The sequence below is a fragment of the Panthera tigris genome, chromosome D3 (assembly GCF_018350195.1).
Source record: "Panthera tigris isolate Pti1 chromosome D3, P.tigris_Pti1_mat1.1, whole genome shotgun sequence".
NCBI lineage: Eukaryota > Metazoa > Chordata > Mammalia > Carnivora > Felidae > Panthera > Panthera tigris.
Genome location: NC_056671.1, coordinates 11,048,403 through 11,063,474, shown reverse-complemented (window position 1 = coordinate 11,063,474; position 15,072 = coordinate 11,048,403). Strand labels below are relative to the sequence as shown.

At 63.2% G+C, this 15,072-nt stretch overlaps 1 protein-coding gene across 1 annotated transcript in view; it reads left to right on the top strand.

Moving 5' to 3' along the window:
• The window catches only part of RBM19 (RNA binding motif protein 19), a 128,319-nt gene that overhangs the window by 87,604 nt on the left and 25,643 nt on the right, over positions 1 to 15,072 (top strand). The window contains 1 exon segment of the mRNA XM_042961769.1: positions 7,532 to 7,637. Within this exon segment, the coding sequence (XP_042817703.1) occupies positions 7,532 to 7,637 (106 nt within the window).

Below are 15,072 nucleotides of genomic sequence, written 5' to 3'. Positions count from 1 at the left end.
CTTGTTGCCAGTATTTAAAAATCTCATTCCTCAGGGGCGCCTGGGGGGCTCAGTCGGTTGAGCTTCCGACTTTGGCTCAGGTCGTGATCTCGCGGTTCGTGGGTTCGAGCCCCGCGTCGGGCTCTGTGCCGAGAGCTCAGAGCCTGGATCCTGCTTCGGATTCTGTGTCTCCCTCTCTCTCTGCCCCTTCCTGCTCATGCTCTGTGTCTCTCTCTCTCAAAAATAAATAGAACATTTAAAAAAAAAAAACCCTTTTTTAAAAATCTCATTTCTCAGAAGAATCTCGACTGTAGGCCTGTTTAGAGGAAAGAACAGATCTGCTGTTCCTGGGCCCACGTGTCCAGCTGGCCATCCAGACTGGGGCCTAGTGGCCCCTGCCCCCTCTAGTGGAGCAGTGGCCCTGAACCTAGGGCAGATCAGACTCCCCTCCCCTGTGCCCGTGTGTCCTCTCTCTCTCTCTCCATCTTCCCTTCCTCTCCCCTCCCCTCCTCCCCATTCATCAGTCCGGCCTGGAAACAGCTCAGCCAGGATCACCCAGCTGGTGAGGGCAGAGCCAGGCCAGACCTTCCATTTCCCAGGGCCACGTCCCCTCCTGGCAGGAGCCTCTCGAGAGAGTCCTCGGGCCCCGGCTCTGATTCAGAGATACCATTTAACTGCTCCTCCCCAGGATTCCTCATCTAGAAAACGAGAGGGTCACGCTTGCCTGGAAAGGACCCCGTGAAAGGCTATTGAGAAAAGCTAAATGCTGTTCCCTGTGCCGCTTTTCTCACTTTCTCGGAAACCGGGCCATTTTTCAGCCTCCAAGAGGCAAAAATGAAAGGAAGGCTGGCTCCCGATGGTGAGCAGGTAACCTTTCCGCATCCGGCTCTCACCGTGATGAGTGGTGGGTAATTGGAAAAGTTCAGTCTAACAGCCACCCTTTAACAAGAGAGCGAGCGAGAACAAAAGAGGGAGAAGCTGCACGCCTCAGTCTGCGTCCGCTAAATGTCCCCGAGAGCCCGTGCCCCACGAGGCTCCAGGCCACAGCGTGTCTCCGCTCACCAGGCAGCCTTCGGGGGGGAGCGGCGGCCGCGAGCCTGCCTGCCCGTGCCCGCCCCTTGGCCGAGGCCGTCTGCACGGACCCGCGTCCGCCCTTACCCAGCACGGCTCGCTTCTGAACCTCCCAGTCTAGGGACCCGTCCCCTCGGAACTTCTTGAGTCGGCCCCCAACAGACCAACTGAAGCCAGACCAAGCTGGCTGTTGGTCCACCAGATCCTGCTGTTTCTTCGCCGCAGTCGAAGGCGTGGATGTGGGTACCTGGGGAGGGGCACCGGCCCGGGGGCCAAAAGCTCCTTGTCATAAGCTGTGGCTGTGGCCCGTGAAGACGCGTCCTGAGGACAGAAGGACTGAGTGTCCTGCCCCCACACGTGACTGCGTGGCCACAACAGCACAGGCACGGGGAGGACAGGGACCTGCAAGTCAGGGAGGGCCCACGGGTGCCGGGTGGGTGCCCGGATGGTGGGCGTGTGTGCGAGGCACGACCTCTGCCGTCTCAGAGTGTTCTTTCTGTTTCTAGAAGAGGGAGGGCAAGGACAAGGAAACAAGCCATTTTCTCGGTGCGCAGGTGGGACAGTGGCCGGCGAGGGGGGCGAGGGGGGGTGGGGAACATTCAGCGGAATGGCCTCTTTGGAAAGGTGGCATTTGAGCAGAAATCGAATGACGGGCAGGAGTTGATTGTGGGAACGTCTGGGGAAGGAGAGGTCCAGGTAACAAGAAGGGTGAGGTCAAAGGTCCTGAGGTAGGCTTGAGTTTGGTGGCTTCAGGAGCAGGAGGAAAGCCAGTGTTGTTGGATCAGCCTTCCTTTCCCCGTTTGTGAGGCTGGAGGTTCGGACAAGGCTGCCTGGATCAGAGGCTTTGGTTTGGACGCCCCGGCTGGGGGGTTGGGGTGATGGGTCCTGTCCCGCAGCCTCACGGTACTGCAGACATCACCTAACGTGGACGGAGGGAGGCGTTTGCCTCGAGGTGGCCCGTCGGCCTGTCTCTCCTTGCCTCAGCAGGGCAGAGAGGGGCCCGCCGCCCGCCTGCCGGCTCTTCCCCGTCAGGCGAGCGTCCCCTGAGACCAAGGCTGGTGTCTGGCCCCCTGTTGCCTCCCTCCGAGCACCCGGCACACAGAGAGCGTTTAGCTGGCTGTTGGTCCACCAGACAGCACCCGTAAGCCCTGCGTGATCCAAGGCACGAGGGGCCAGGCCGCCCACCTTGAGCCCGGCGTGGCTCATTGCCGCCCACGGGACCTGGGGCCAGACCCTTCGCCCCCTGGGGTACGCAACGACTGGCTGAGCGGCCTTGGAGAAATCACATGGCTTCTCTGAGCCCCATCTGCCCCGTTTGTCAAACGGGAGCAGCCGTGCCTCGCTCACGCGGCTGCCGTGAGATCCTGTACAGCAGGTGTTTAACATGCCGAGGGGCTCGTAGCCTGGAGTGCTGGGGGAACGGACGGATGTGCTGTGCGTGTTGGAAAAGGGGCCCTATTTGAAAGGCTTTTTTTCTTTTCTTTTTTTTTTTTTTTTTTTTGCCAAGAGATTGAGCCCTTTCTTCTTCCCTCCAGAAGGAAGAGAAGGAAGCTTCGGGCGGATTCTTATCGCAAACCGCCCCTTCGTCCTGTTGCGACCACGCTGTTGTCTGACTCTGCGTCCCTCGGGTGACGGCTGATTCTTTTTTTTCTGTCAGCAGTGCGCTGAGCACAGGTGGAAGAGAAGTCATGCCAACAAAGTTCCCCACGTGACTCAGCACTTGTGCTGGGATTGCCGGTTCCTCCGGCAGAGCTAAACAGGGAGGTGGAAAGGACGCACATCCTGGGGACAGAGGGGCCTGGGCTCTTTGTCAAGGTGTGCCCGACCCCCACTTGGTGTCAGCGTACAGGCCACAGGGTCGGGCTGCCTCCCAGCCCCCTCATTAAGCCCCGGAACCCAGGCACCAGAGCAGCTGTACGGCTGTCAAGTTGTGCATCTCTGGAGGGTTCTGTCTGCCTCCCCCTCACCTTCCTTTTCTCACTCCTTCCTCCTGATCCCATTGCTTCAAACAAGGAGGGAGCGGACGATTCATCCGTTTTCAGTAGCACAGCCAGAGGGCCCCAGCAGTCGCCGGCCAGGGCTGTGGTCCGGCCACGGGGTGTGCAGCGTGTGCAGAGGGAGGACGTCCCCGCATGCACACACGCACGCGCACACACACACGCACATACACACACACGCACACATATTGTGCCTGCGTTCGGGCCTGTGTGCAGACATGATTTGCATGCCCAGACCTGTTTACGAGGACCGGGCGTAATTGGCTCGCCTCGCTCAACACCTCGCGCCCCCCCCCCACCCCTTCCACCCCTCTCCCCCCTCCCACCCCTACCCGCCTGGGAAGAAATTAGAAACGTGACAACAAACTCCGGTTGTGGCAAACCCACCGACCGATCTGCCGGCAGTCGTGCGCTCTGGGTGCGGTGGGGGGGGGGGGGGGGGGGGGGGGCGCCGCGTGGGGGAGTAATTGGTGAACCCAAGGTGAATGAAATAATTGGAAAAGTGAGGTGCGAGTTTGTTATGAAGTGTGAGCGGGTGGGGGAGGGAAGGAGGGCCGTGTTTAAAAGCCCGGTATGTCCTCTGTATTCACAGCTTCTGATACAGTAATTGCTATTTTGTGGTTTCTATTATCTACACAGTGGGGAGCGTGCGCGTCTCCTTCCCCGAGCGGCAGGGTCTGGGCTGGGGGGTAGTTCCTGGGTGCCCTGTGATTCTCCTCCCTCTCTGGTCCCTGGCGGCCCTGCCCGGCCTCCCCCAGGCAGCGGCCTCTGCTCCCAGGAGATGGGGGTGGGGGGGGGGGGGAGCGTGCAGAACTCCCTTCAAAAGCCACTCTTAAAAATGGCTCCGTGGACCTTCCTGTCAGATAAGAACCTTAATAATGGCTGGTATTTATATATCGCTTATCTCCAAGGAGCTAAAGGTACTTCATCGATTTCCCCCCCCCAACCTTTTTTTTTTTTTTTTTTTCTTTTTAATTCTCTTTCGATATAGCTGTGAGATCATTAGCATCAGCCTTATATTATCCCGCGCGGTGATAGAAGCATCCAGGACCATCCACCTTCCCCAGCATTGTCCTCCGGCCGGAGGAGCGGCAGCCGTGAGAAAGCGCCCGCCCGGCCGTGGGACGGGGACAGGTCGCTGGGCCTCCCGGCCGCTGGTTTTCTCACCTGGGGAAACAGAGGCAGCGACATTACTGCCCTCCAGTCATGACGCCTAGAAACCGTGTTCGAAATTTTTCTTTTAATGTTTATTTATTTTTGAGAGACAGAGAGAGACGGAGCGTGAGCGGGGAAGGGGCAGAGAGGGAGGGAGACACGGGATCCGAAGCGGGCTCCAGGCTCCGAGCTGTCGGCACAGAGCCCGACGCGGGGCTCGAACCCACGAACGGCGAGATCACGACCCGAGCCGCAGTCGGACGCTCAACTGAGCCGCCCAGGCGCCCCTGGAGTCTGTCCGTAAAAGGCCGAGCACCTCACAGGCATTCGGGCATCGGCGCCTGGGGCCTCGGCAGCAACCACCGTGGCTCGAAGCCTTGCCTGTTCGTGTCAGGGCTTCCCGGACCTCGGGGAGTTCCTTCTAAGATGGAACCCTACTCTTGCAGCTGCCCCTTCAGCCTCAGCTCTCTCTGGTGCCGTTCTCAGAAGGGAGGGAGAAACACGTTCACATAACCGTTTCCCTGAGCCCTGGAAAGGACTAGGGATTTCCGAAAGGACCAGGGCCTTTGGACACGGTATTTCACGTGTGCAGACAGGGGCCGTGACCTCCCCAAGGCCCCCCCGCTTGGATCTCTGCACGTGGTCCCTCGTGGATCCAAGGGCACCCCTCTGCCGTGCACCCCGCCCCCCACCCCGCACCAAGCTCTCAGTGCCACGTCCTCCCGGCCCCGTAAGCACACCGCCTTCCGCCTCTCCTCATCAGCTTTTCTCTCCACCTTTTAATTATTTTCCTTGCCTTTCTCCAGACCCTCAGCTGCTTGCCATGCACAGAACGTCCACAGCTTGCAGTGCGCGGCAGAGGGAAGAATTAACCTCAGCCGTTTTCCTCTCCCCCTCCCTCTCTCACGCACACGCTCACATGGGCCAGCTCGCCAGAAATCAGGGCTACGGGGAGACCTGGGCAGAGGCCACCGGGACCGTCGAGGGACAGGATGGTAATCCGTGGGGGCAGAGGCAGGAGGCTGGCACATGGCATGAGTGGGAGGAACTGGGACCCTCCGCGCCCCCGCCGCTCCTGAAAGTGGACGGCCCCCGTCCAGACAGTTGAAGGAAAACCGAATGCCGTGCAAAGAGAGCTCCGGCTTAACATCAGACCCGCCCGGGTTCACGTCCTAACGCTGCCACTTGCTAACAGGAGCTGCTGCCTCCCTGAGCTCAGTCTCCCCATCTGTAAAATGGAGGTGGGGAGACTAATTCACCTCGGTGCTGTTCGTACGTACCCCGTGGCCTGTCTTCACGCAGTCCTCGGCACGTCCCCGTGCGTGTCGGTGGCTAGGTACGGGTGGTCGTGTCTGCGGTCCGGGGCTCCTGTGTTCTTGCTTGTTCATCCCACTGAGCCGGGCCCTGGGCTCCTCGCTGCGGAGCCCCTGATAAGCAAGATAGGTGTGGCTTCTGCTGTTGCAGAGCTGAGCTCCATCCAGCCTCACGGGGAGGCAGAGGGCACCCTGGTGTCCACACCAGTGCCCTGGTTGAGAGGCACGGCGAGCCCGCCAAGGCCGGCAGGAGCCTGGAGCCTGGGGCAGGGAGGAGGGAGGACCCCCACACCCATCGGGGGTCCGCACCCTTGTCGGTACGGCACCCCGCACGGCCTGGGCACATGGGTGCTCACCGAGGCCTTCTCTTACCAGTCTGACAGCTGTCGCGGTCTGGTCCTCGTGCCCTTCAGGCACACCCTCCCTGCAGCCCCCCGTGTCCCTCTGAAGCACCCAGAGCCAAAGGACCGTTTACCCAGCAAGCCTGCGAGAAAGCTCCGCCATCCCCCTGCCCGCCCGCCCTGGCCGAGGCCCCGGGGCTCCCGCGGAGGAGGAGAGGCCGCGTCTGTCTGTCATGGGCTGTGTCGGCCTTTAGGTGGCACAATAAAGCAGGGTTTGCAGGCTGGAGTCCTCCCTCAGCCCTCCCACCTCACCTTCCTGCTTGTCCCCACCTGCCCAGCCCCTGGGCCCCAGCCCTGCCGCCTGAAGGAGCCAGAGAGCCTCAGCCGGGGCGGACAGACCGACAGGGCCCCACCGCCTGCCCCCTCCAGCCCCTCCCCTCCCCGGGAGGCTGGCCCTCTCCCCAGCCTGGGGGGAGCCGCGGGGGAGCTCCGGGCAGACGTGCAGATTCATTTTGAGGATTCATAATGCCGCATTTACCCACCATCCTGCCTTCGGAAATTGGGCCGGCCGATGCCTGGTCATGCTGGCAGGGCCGCGGGTTAACGCCTCGGATTTAGCTTATATCGTTTCACGAGGGCTTACGGCCTTTACTGTGTTTTTCACCCAATCGGTCTTTGGCCCTGAAGCATCCTGGGCCGTTGAGCCCGCGTGTGCGTGTGTGCCCGGGCGCCCGCAAGTGTGTGGAGATTTTCAAATACAATAACAGCTCTTCAGACGCCGCGCACATTAAATATTTATTGGCAGCGATTTGTGCATATATATTTGATAAACGGACGTGAGGGTGGGGTTGGGGCTGGGAAGTGAGACAGGAGGGCCAGGCAGGCCTGATCCTTTTGTCCGGGAATCTCTCACACGCTTATCTGGGAGGACAGGCCGGTTCCGGGGCTGGGGTGAGGGAGGGCAGGGGATGGTCCGAGCTGTGTTTACCTGTTTGATCCCTGACGGCGGGGGGGTGGGGGTGGGGGGTGGGGGGGCGCGACATTTTCTTCCCTAGAGCTTTGCCTGATTTTGGCTTAGCAGAGCTCAAAACTAAAGCGCAGAGGTAGGGGAGGTGGGGTTTCGAGGGAGTCGCGGCGCCTGGTTCCCGCGGGGAGCACTGAGGACCCGGGAGAAGAGGCTCATCCTGCTTGCTCAATGCAAGCTTGCTGTGTGCTCGGCTCAGCCGTGCAGGCGGATTCAGGTCAGGAGACCCTCCTCCCGCGTCCGGATCCCGGGCCCTGGCCCTGCCTGTGTGGGGCTGCGTTCCCCCAGCCCACACACGCCTCCTGCCAGATCCTCAGCCCCACAGGCGAAGGGAGGCCGAGGGTGCCAGCCTGTCAGAGGAACCAGAAATTCTCCATCCGTGTCTCCATCCCCATCATCCCTCCCTGCCCAGCGGGAAGGCCGGGATCGGAAAGGAGAAGGCCAGGCACGCCCCGAGCGCGAGCCGGCCGGTGGGGGAGGCGACACCAGTTTACGGTGCGTGTGCGTGCACGCACGGGTGCACCTGCGAGCACTTGTCTTTTCTAACCAGAGGGGATGAGTGTGTAAGCTGGTCCTGCCCTCACGCACACACCCCAGCCCCTTTGTGGGCCCCAGTCCTTAGCTCTCCTGTGCTTTGCCCTCTGTCTCTAGCACCTTCGGGGAGCTGAAGACCGTCCGCTTGCCGAAGAAGATGAGCGGGACAGGCTCGCACCGAGGGTTCGGCTTCGTGGACTTCCTCACGAAGCAGGATGCAAAGGTGAGACAGTGTCCCCCCCCCCACCCGACTCTCCCACCTGCCTTCCGGGCCCCTTGTAGAAGCAGCGAAACGCCTTAACGGATGTGGGCATGTCCCTGCCCCCTGGGCTTTTCCTGGTCTTTCCCTGGCCCCGCCAATCTGTGCAACTCCCTGGGAAGGCAAGACCCTGGGTTTTGTTTGGAGGAGGGGGAAGACCTGTGTCCCCCTCCCTCCCTCCTTCCCTCGCCCGCTCACGTGACAGAAGCAGGAACCTGGGATACAAAGTGGGGAAGCGAGTGGGTTTCCCAGGCCTCCCCAGGTCAGCCAGAGTTCCCGGCTGCGAGCGCCCCCCGAAGGCAGGGTCCACGGGGGCGGCCCTGGGAGAGGAGGCTCCCACGGGGACACGTGTCTTGTCCTCATCTTCCCGCTTGTGGCCGGGGCCTGCCGGAAGGTCTGCCCAGGCAGGGGCTGCTGTGCAGAGGCACAGGTACAGAATTCTCCAGAATTCTCCTAGGAGGCAGAACGCCTCTCGTTTCTGAAGCAAGGCGGCCTGTCGCGATCTGGGCCGGGCGCAGCGCGGCCGGGGTGGGTGCCGGGCCCAGCCCGGCAGCAGATGTGGGAGCGCAGGCTGTGTGGTCGGGGGGTCTGGCTGTGTTCGCGGCCACTGAATCCCCAGGGCTCCCTCACGAGCCTGCGCGTTTCTCCCTCTGTTGGCCTCCCCTCTCGTCAAGGGTCCGGGGAAAGCGACGGGCGGGCCTCACCCACACTGGGACCCCCTCTGCTTCTCACGAGACCTCCCTGGGAAAAGCAGAGTTATTTGTTAGAATCACACCCGTCGGCCTTTAGCGAGCTGCCATTGCCAGAGGCCCAGTGGGCGGAGCCGGAGGTGACATCTCGGGGACACAGCTGCGGCCTTTGTGGGCCCTGGGAACACGCACAGGCACGGAGGGCCCTCCCGGGACCTCAGGGAGCCTCGCCAGCCACCTTTGTCTCAGCGTCTTGAACTCAAGTGCCTGTTTTGTCCACACGTGGCCGCGTTTGTCCGGACATCTGCTCTCCTTTCTTCTCGGCTGGCAGCCTTTCCCTTGCCTCCTGTCCGCGGCGTCACCCCCTGCGTGCGGCACGCGGGCACCTCTGGGGGGCGGGGGGGGGGGGGGACCCGCATGCGCTCAGAGGGGAGCCACGAGGGGAGCCGTCCAGGGCACCTTCCTGCCGGCAGCTGGGCTCCCCTAGCCCTGCCCCGTGCCTCAGTTTCCTCATCTGACGGTGCGCATGAAACCCTGGCCCATAGTGCTGGAGACAAGTGAGTTATTTCTTCCCCCTTCCCACCAGCCCTGCTCCGTCGAGAGCCGGGGTGTCTTCACCCCAGACAGAGGGAAGGGAAGTGCAGGGCAGTGTTTCCTCCCCAGCCTGCCTAACCCTAACCCTGTTGGGGGGACCTCTGGGGGGTTGGGCGGTGAGGGTACAGAGCTCTGGTCGCCTGTTTGCTCTCAGGGTTCCCGCGTGAGATTGTGACCAGGGAAGAAAGAGCAGGGGGTTCACCCCTCACCCCCAAGAGAGTCCTCTGATGAGGGGGCTCATTGGTGGAGGACAGACTCTGAAGCCAGACGGCCTGAGTCGGGACCCTGGTACTGCCCCTGTCTGCCGAGGGACCTCGGGCAAGCGACTGACTCACGTTCTGCGTGTTTCAGCTTCCGCGATGTTTACGAGACGGCGAGAGGATTTTCCTCCCCAAGCTGTCATGAGGTTTGGGTGGGGGCGATGTCCTCGGAGTGGCGCTGGCCCCGGGAGGAGGAGGGTGGCGGTGGTGACAAGGGAGATGCTCTCAGAAGGAGGAGGGGTAGGACAGAACCGAGAGAAAAGGCGTCGGAGCCCCCCAGCTGGAGGGCGTGTCCCTTGCACACGGCGGCCTCTCTCCAGGGCTGGGGCTGATGTCACAACCGATGTGGCTCCTGGAGGCTCAGACCCGGCGTGGGCTCCCAGCCTCCAGCGTCAATGGCCGCGTTGCCGGGACGCGGTCGGTGGCAGTTTCGTTCCCCGGGATCTCCGGGGCAGGAGGGGCGCCTCAGGTAGACGGGGCGGCGTTCGGCCCCAGAGCCGGGCCGCAGACGTGACTTCCGAAGGCCGGCACGGCGCCCGGGGAGTCACGGAGGTGGCTCCTCTCCCTCCGTCCCTTCCCCGCCTTCCGCTCTGGCCTCCAGGCGGAGAAAGGGCGGCCGAGGACAGCAGGGACTCAGCCCGCGGCCCCTCTGGGGTTGGCCCCTCTGCCCCTCGCCTCCCACAGGCGGCGGCCGGGCTCCTGCGTCCCCGCCGCAGCCCTTCCTCTGGGCGCACGAGGACCGGGGCCCCGCGTGCCCGCCAGCGTGCGAGCCGGCCCTCCACACGGCGTGGACCCAGCAGGAGCGCGCCTTCCCCGCACGCCTCCCGTTGCTCTCTTTGCCTCCCGGGGAAGCTGTGCCTCCCTCTCCTTCTCCGTGTCTGTCTGGACAACTTCATTGTCTTCCGAGTGGCATGGTCAGCACCCGCCACTGACCCAGGGGGCCGCGCGCACTGCACGCCGACGAACGCGGTTCTGACTGCCGCACGTGTCGAGCCGGCTCGGGGCGGGGCGGGGGGGGGGGGGGGGCGTGAGTCTGAAGACGGGGTGCAAGGCCACGAGGAGACGCCGAGGAGAGCACCCCGAGACCTTTACTCCCACAGAAGGAATTGGTGGGAGTGCCGGGGGGACGCGCCTCACCCCCATCCCTCTGGCGGGCTCCCCCTAAGTGGCCGTCCTCTTTCGGAAGCACTCGGGGAAGGAGGAGTCCTCCTTCAGAAGCCTTTCCGGAGCTTGACTGATCCCTGCCTGACCCACCTGCACCCCTCGCGAGGGGGTTCACTCCCACTGCCCGGCAGGACACCCTCCGTGGGGATGGAAGGCGTCACTCTTGGCATCGGCCACCCGGGAACCTGGCATCAGAGCCTCTCCTGGGGGCCCCGGGCCATGCTCAGATGGGAGGAAAGGAGGAAGGGAGGGGAGGGTAAAATGGGGGGGTTGGTACCAGGGGAGAAGGGAGAAGGGAGAGGGTAACGGACAGCTGGGCGTTCCGTGTTGAGTCTGGGAAGCAGTGGAGAAACTGATAGTCTCTGGCCGGGGGCCGGGACCCAGATACATTGGCTCCCGGGACAGTGCTCCTTCCCTGGCATCAGCCAGCCCCCTCCACCAGCTGGCCGAGGTGAGAATTAGCCCCGGTCCGCCCCTCGAGGCAGCCCCTCGGCAGTCTGCCCATCTGCGCCGTCCCTGCACCCTGCACCCCTGCACCCTGAGTCCTCTGACCTTCCTCCACGACACTGCCTTCCCCCCGCCCGTGCATCATCAGGGACTTTGTCATCCGTCAGGCCCCTCTGGGGCAAGCGCACATCCCCAAACCGTGAAGAGAATCCTAGCACGAGGCTCCGCAGAGGCTGTCGTGGCAGAGCTCAGGGTAACCAGGCAACTGATGACAATAGTCAGAGGCCCCTGCGACCGACCGCACCGGCTTTTGTACGTGATATATACACCACACGCGCACTGTCTCATCCCAACCTGCAGCGGCCCCGGGAATCGGGCAGGAGATTTGCATGAGTCCCTCCCGGTCTCCGCACGGCCGCCGAGCTCTGTCCGTGCAGCCGCTGCAGAGCCCCGTGGACCGATCCCCGCGAAGCCTGGCGCTGGCCCCCGGGGCCAAGGCGCTAAGCTGGAGGAGACCCGTCTACCCTCATCACGGCCTCGGTGAGCTGGCACGTTCCCCCTTCCTAGGTCGTTTGTCAGCCCTCGGAGTCCTAGGCCCTCTGAAAGTGCCCGTGTTCCCTAAAACTCCGGGGGTGGTGAGGCGATGTCTTCCAAAGAACCTACTCCCTCGAGGTAGAGGGGGGCAGGACAGAGGCTGACGAGGAAGTCAAGGACGCAAGCCATCCCAAATGCAGTGGTCTTTCCCCGGGTGGCCTGGGTCTGCACTTATGTGCACGGCTGTCTCCCTGTCTCAGGTGCCCCCGTGGCTCTCTGGGCCCTGATGTTTCCGGAAGGGCAGCATCTTGGCGGTGATCAAAACCGTCAACTTCTAGAAGCCTGTCTTTGGCTGCTGGGCGTTTGCGTTTGTCACGTCTTGTCCTCCCGGGACTCTAGGAGGTGAGTGGTAGGTGGCATTGGAAACTGAGGCTCAGAGCGGTGACGTCGGTCAGCCGGGGTCATGCAGCCAGAACCGGGCAGAGCTGGGCAACTCTGCGTGCTGACCGGCTGCCACAGCCCGTGCGTCCAGGGCGCTCCCCGCCTCGTCTGCTCGTTCGCTTGAGCTGAGTGCCGGCCCCTCCTGTCCCCAGCATGCCCGCCACTGCCCACCCCAGCACCCAGGGGAGAGGACGACTCACGGATTAGAGCCATTTCAGGGGGAGGGGCCGGAGCATCTCTGGGGAGCACGCCCAGAAGAGTGAGCGCCCCGGCATCGGGCCCGTGAGCGCACGAGTCCAGCCCTCCCGAGCCCGAAGCAGCCTGGCCCCAGAGAGGCCACCGGTAGCCACCGGGCTTCTGTTTAGCAGCTGCCCCCACCTCCCGCTTTGCACAGAGCAGGCTGGTCCTGCAGGAGGAAAGCAAGGCCAGCCTGGAAGAGAAGGGATGGGAAGGATAGACTCTCAGCCCGGAAACCGGAATATTAATTTTTTTCCCCATGCAGGCGCCTTTAATTTCCCCTCCCCGAGCCCGCCGCGCCTTTGTACTTTTGCAGTTGTGGCTGTTTTTATTTGCCGCCGCTGCTGTTGTTTTAAAAGGTCTATTTTCACGTGGAATGTTATCCAATTAGCAGAGCAATGTGTTGGCTTAAATAAACACTTGGGGGGAGCCGGCAGTAGGGAGACGTGATGGCGGCTGGCGTTGGCAGGCAGAGCTGTTCTCACCGTGGTAAACAGCCGCAGCTTTAATTGTGGGGTCGCACCGGTTAACGCGTCCCTTCCCGGTTCCTGCTTCTGCACGGTGCTGGGGGGGGGGGGGGGGGTGCGACATGGACACGGGGCCCGGGCCCGGCCCCGCCCGTGCTGTCTCCTCGAGAGCTCTGCCGAAATCAGACCCGTGGCGGAGAGAGGGGGACCGTGAGGGGGCCAGACGGAGCCTCTCAAGGCAGGGACGCCTCCTTGGCCGGCACCCGGCGGGGCCAGCACAGGGCCGGGCCATCTTGCCCGCCCCGTAAACGGTGACCGCCGTCAGATCATCACTGGTGTGAGCTCAACACGCGCTTGCTTCATCGAGGGTAAGCAGGGAGTCGGGCAGTTTCCGTGGGGCCCGTGGGAGCACGGCAGGGTCCGCAGGGGCCAGCGCCCCCTGGGAGCGAGGAGGCCGCGAACACTGAGAAGGGGCGTCACGTCCCCGAAGCCCAGGTTACTCGTCTGTCCCCGTGTCGGAAATGATACTGGCCCTGGAGGCAAGTGTGGAGATCAGGGCTAGGCCCAGGCTGTGGCACACAGCGCCAAAGAAGGGGCGGCCGCCGGGTGTGCCCGGGCCCCGTGGGGTGGGGCTGCTGCGGTCTGAAGCCTGGTAGAGGTTGCTCGTCTCCAGAAACGTTAGGGAGCCGGGCTTTGGTCCCCACCTTTCTGTTCGGGCACGCGTGCTACACGCACATACTCACACGCACACGGGTTCTTTCCTGCGTTTCGTTAGCAAGGTTTTCCTAGTTCCCATCGTTGGGGCCCAGGAGTGGGGGGCGGTGGGGGAAGTATATTTGAATCCTGAGCCTTGCATTTCAAGGCCGGGATTCAGGCTCAGCCGACACATTTGTGGGCTGAGAAGCCGGGGGGTGGGGGCAAGCCACACTCTCCTCAGACTAGCAGGTGTGCATCCTTCGTCGTCACCAGGGCATAAGCAGTGCCATGCGGTGCCCCTCGGCTCAGCCTGTCCCTCCCTCCGGGCCTCTGCCCACGCGAGAAGACCTAGGGTGCTAGTGTCCTCACGTCAGATTCACCAGGCGCTCGGAACACATTGCCAGGGAAAGGTGACGAGCCCGGCTGAGTGGGACACCTTTCTCCCCTCCAGGAGCTCCTCTGGTGACTTCACTGCCGATGGCAACAGCAGGTGCGAGGACCCAGGCCCTTCCCGTGCCCCGGGTGCTGGCTGTCCTACTTACTCTTCTCGGCAGCCGCGGGAGTTCCAAGTGCCCCCATTTTGCAGCTGACAGAGTAGAGACCCAAAGAAGTTCCTCGTCCGGTCACAAAGCCAGAAAGCAGCAGGGCCCCACCTGGACCCCAGGGCCGTTACCAGCCCACGCGGCCCCCTCGCCTTATCGTTTCTGACCGTCGGCGACCTGGCGGCATTGGTTCTCTCCCGGTGGCTCTTTCGCCCCTCCAGAGGGCAGAGGTGGTGCCTCACCTCTGGGTCCCCTCGCGTAGCGTTGGTTCCTGGCGGGTCCCCCGGGGACTGTCGACTAGAACTGGGAGGAGCTGAGTGGATGAAGGCAGGAAAGGAAGGAGACACATCTATTTGTCTGAGAGATGGAGGCACAACCGCCCGGAACTGGGGCCCCGGGTGTTTCTCTTAGAAACTCGTCCTCAGCTCCATGGTATCTTAAATGGAAATGGCCCGAGGCGCTGAGTGGGGCCCCACGGCCGATCACCCAGTGCTCCTCCCGGGCCCGGCCGCCACCCCACTCCTCCCCCGTGGAGGCCCGAAGCAGCTGGCACGACCTCCTGAGAGCTTGCTTCTGGGATTGTGGGAGCCGTCAGGCAGGGACGGGACGGTTCTGTGCCTCAGAGCACAGGACGCTGCACCGAAAGACAGCGAACATCCCGGCGCGGCAGGCCCTCCTCCCAGAAGCACAGCCCCCGGTTTTCAGCCGTCTCAGCAGACGGGGGGAGCCTGGCCCCCACCAGCCCCAGCCAGGGCCCCGGGCCTCCGTTCCCTCCACTCAGTCCCGTGCCCCTGGGCACACGTGGTCATTCTTGGCTGGCCCAGGTCACGCTTACTCCAGGCATTGGGGGCACAGATGGCCTGGCGCAGGCTGGCGTTGTCCGCGCTCAGGTGGATCTGACGCGTGCTGCAGCCCTCCCCCCTCTGCGAGACACGGGACAGGAGGGGCCGACGAGTGCCTGGACTTACGAAGACAGGAGTCCCGTCCTCAGCCCGGCCCGGGAGCCACCGCCCTTGGGACGGCGCCTCCCACCAAGGGCATCGCGTGGACTTTTGTTGCCGCGAAGAGGAGTTGTGTCTCCAGGGAGAGCTGCAGAAAGGTCAGGCCAGCGCCGCGCTGGCAGCCTTCCAGCGTCTTCCCTGTTCTGGAAAGATGGCTGCCAGGCCTGGTCAGTCACTCCCCGCTCCGTCCGCAGAAGAGGCGGTGGAGGCTAGGGCTCTCAGGGGCCACAGTTGGTGGCTCGGGTCAGAGATCAAAGGGGGGTGATTCTGGGACAGCCGAGCCAGGGACCAGATGGCGGGAGCCAGCCCGCACCCCAGCCGGCCCTG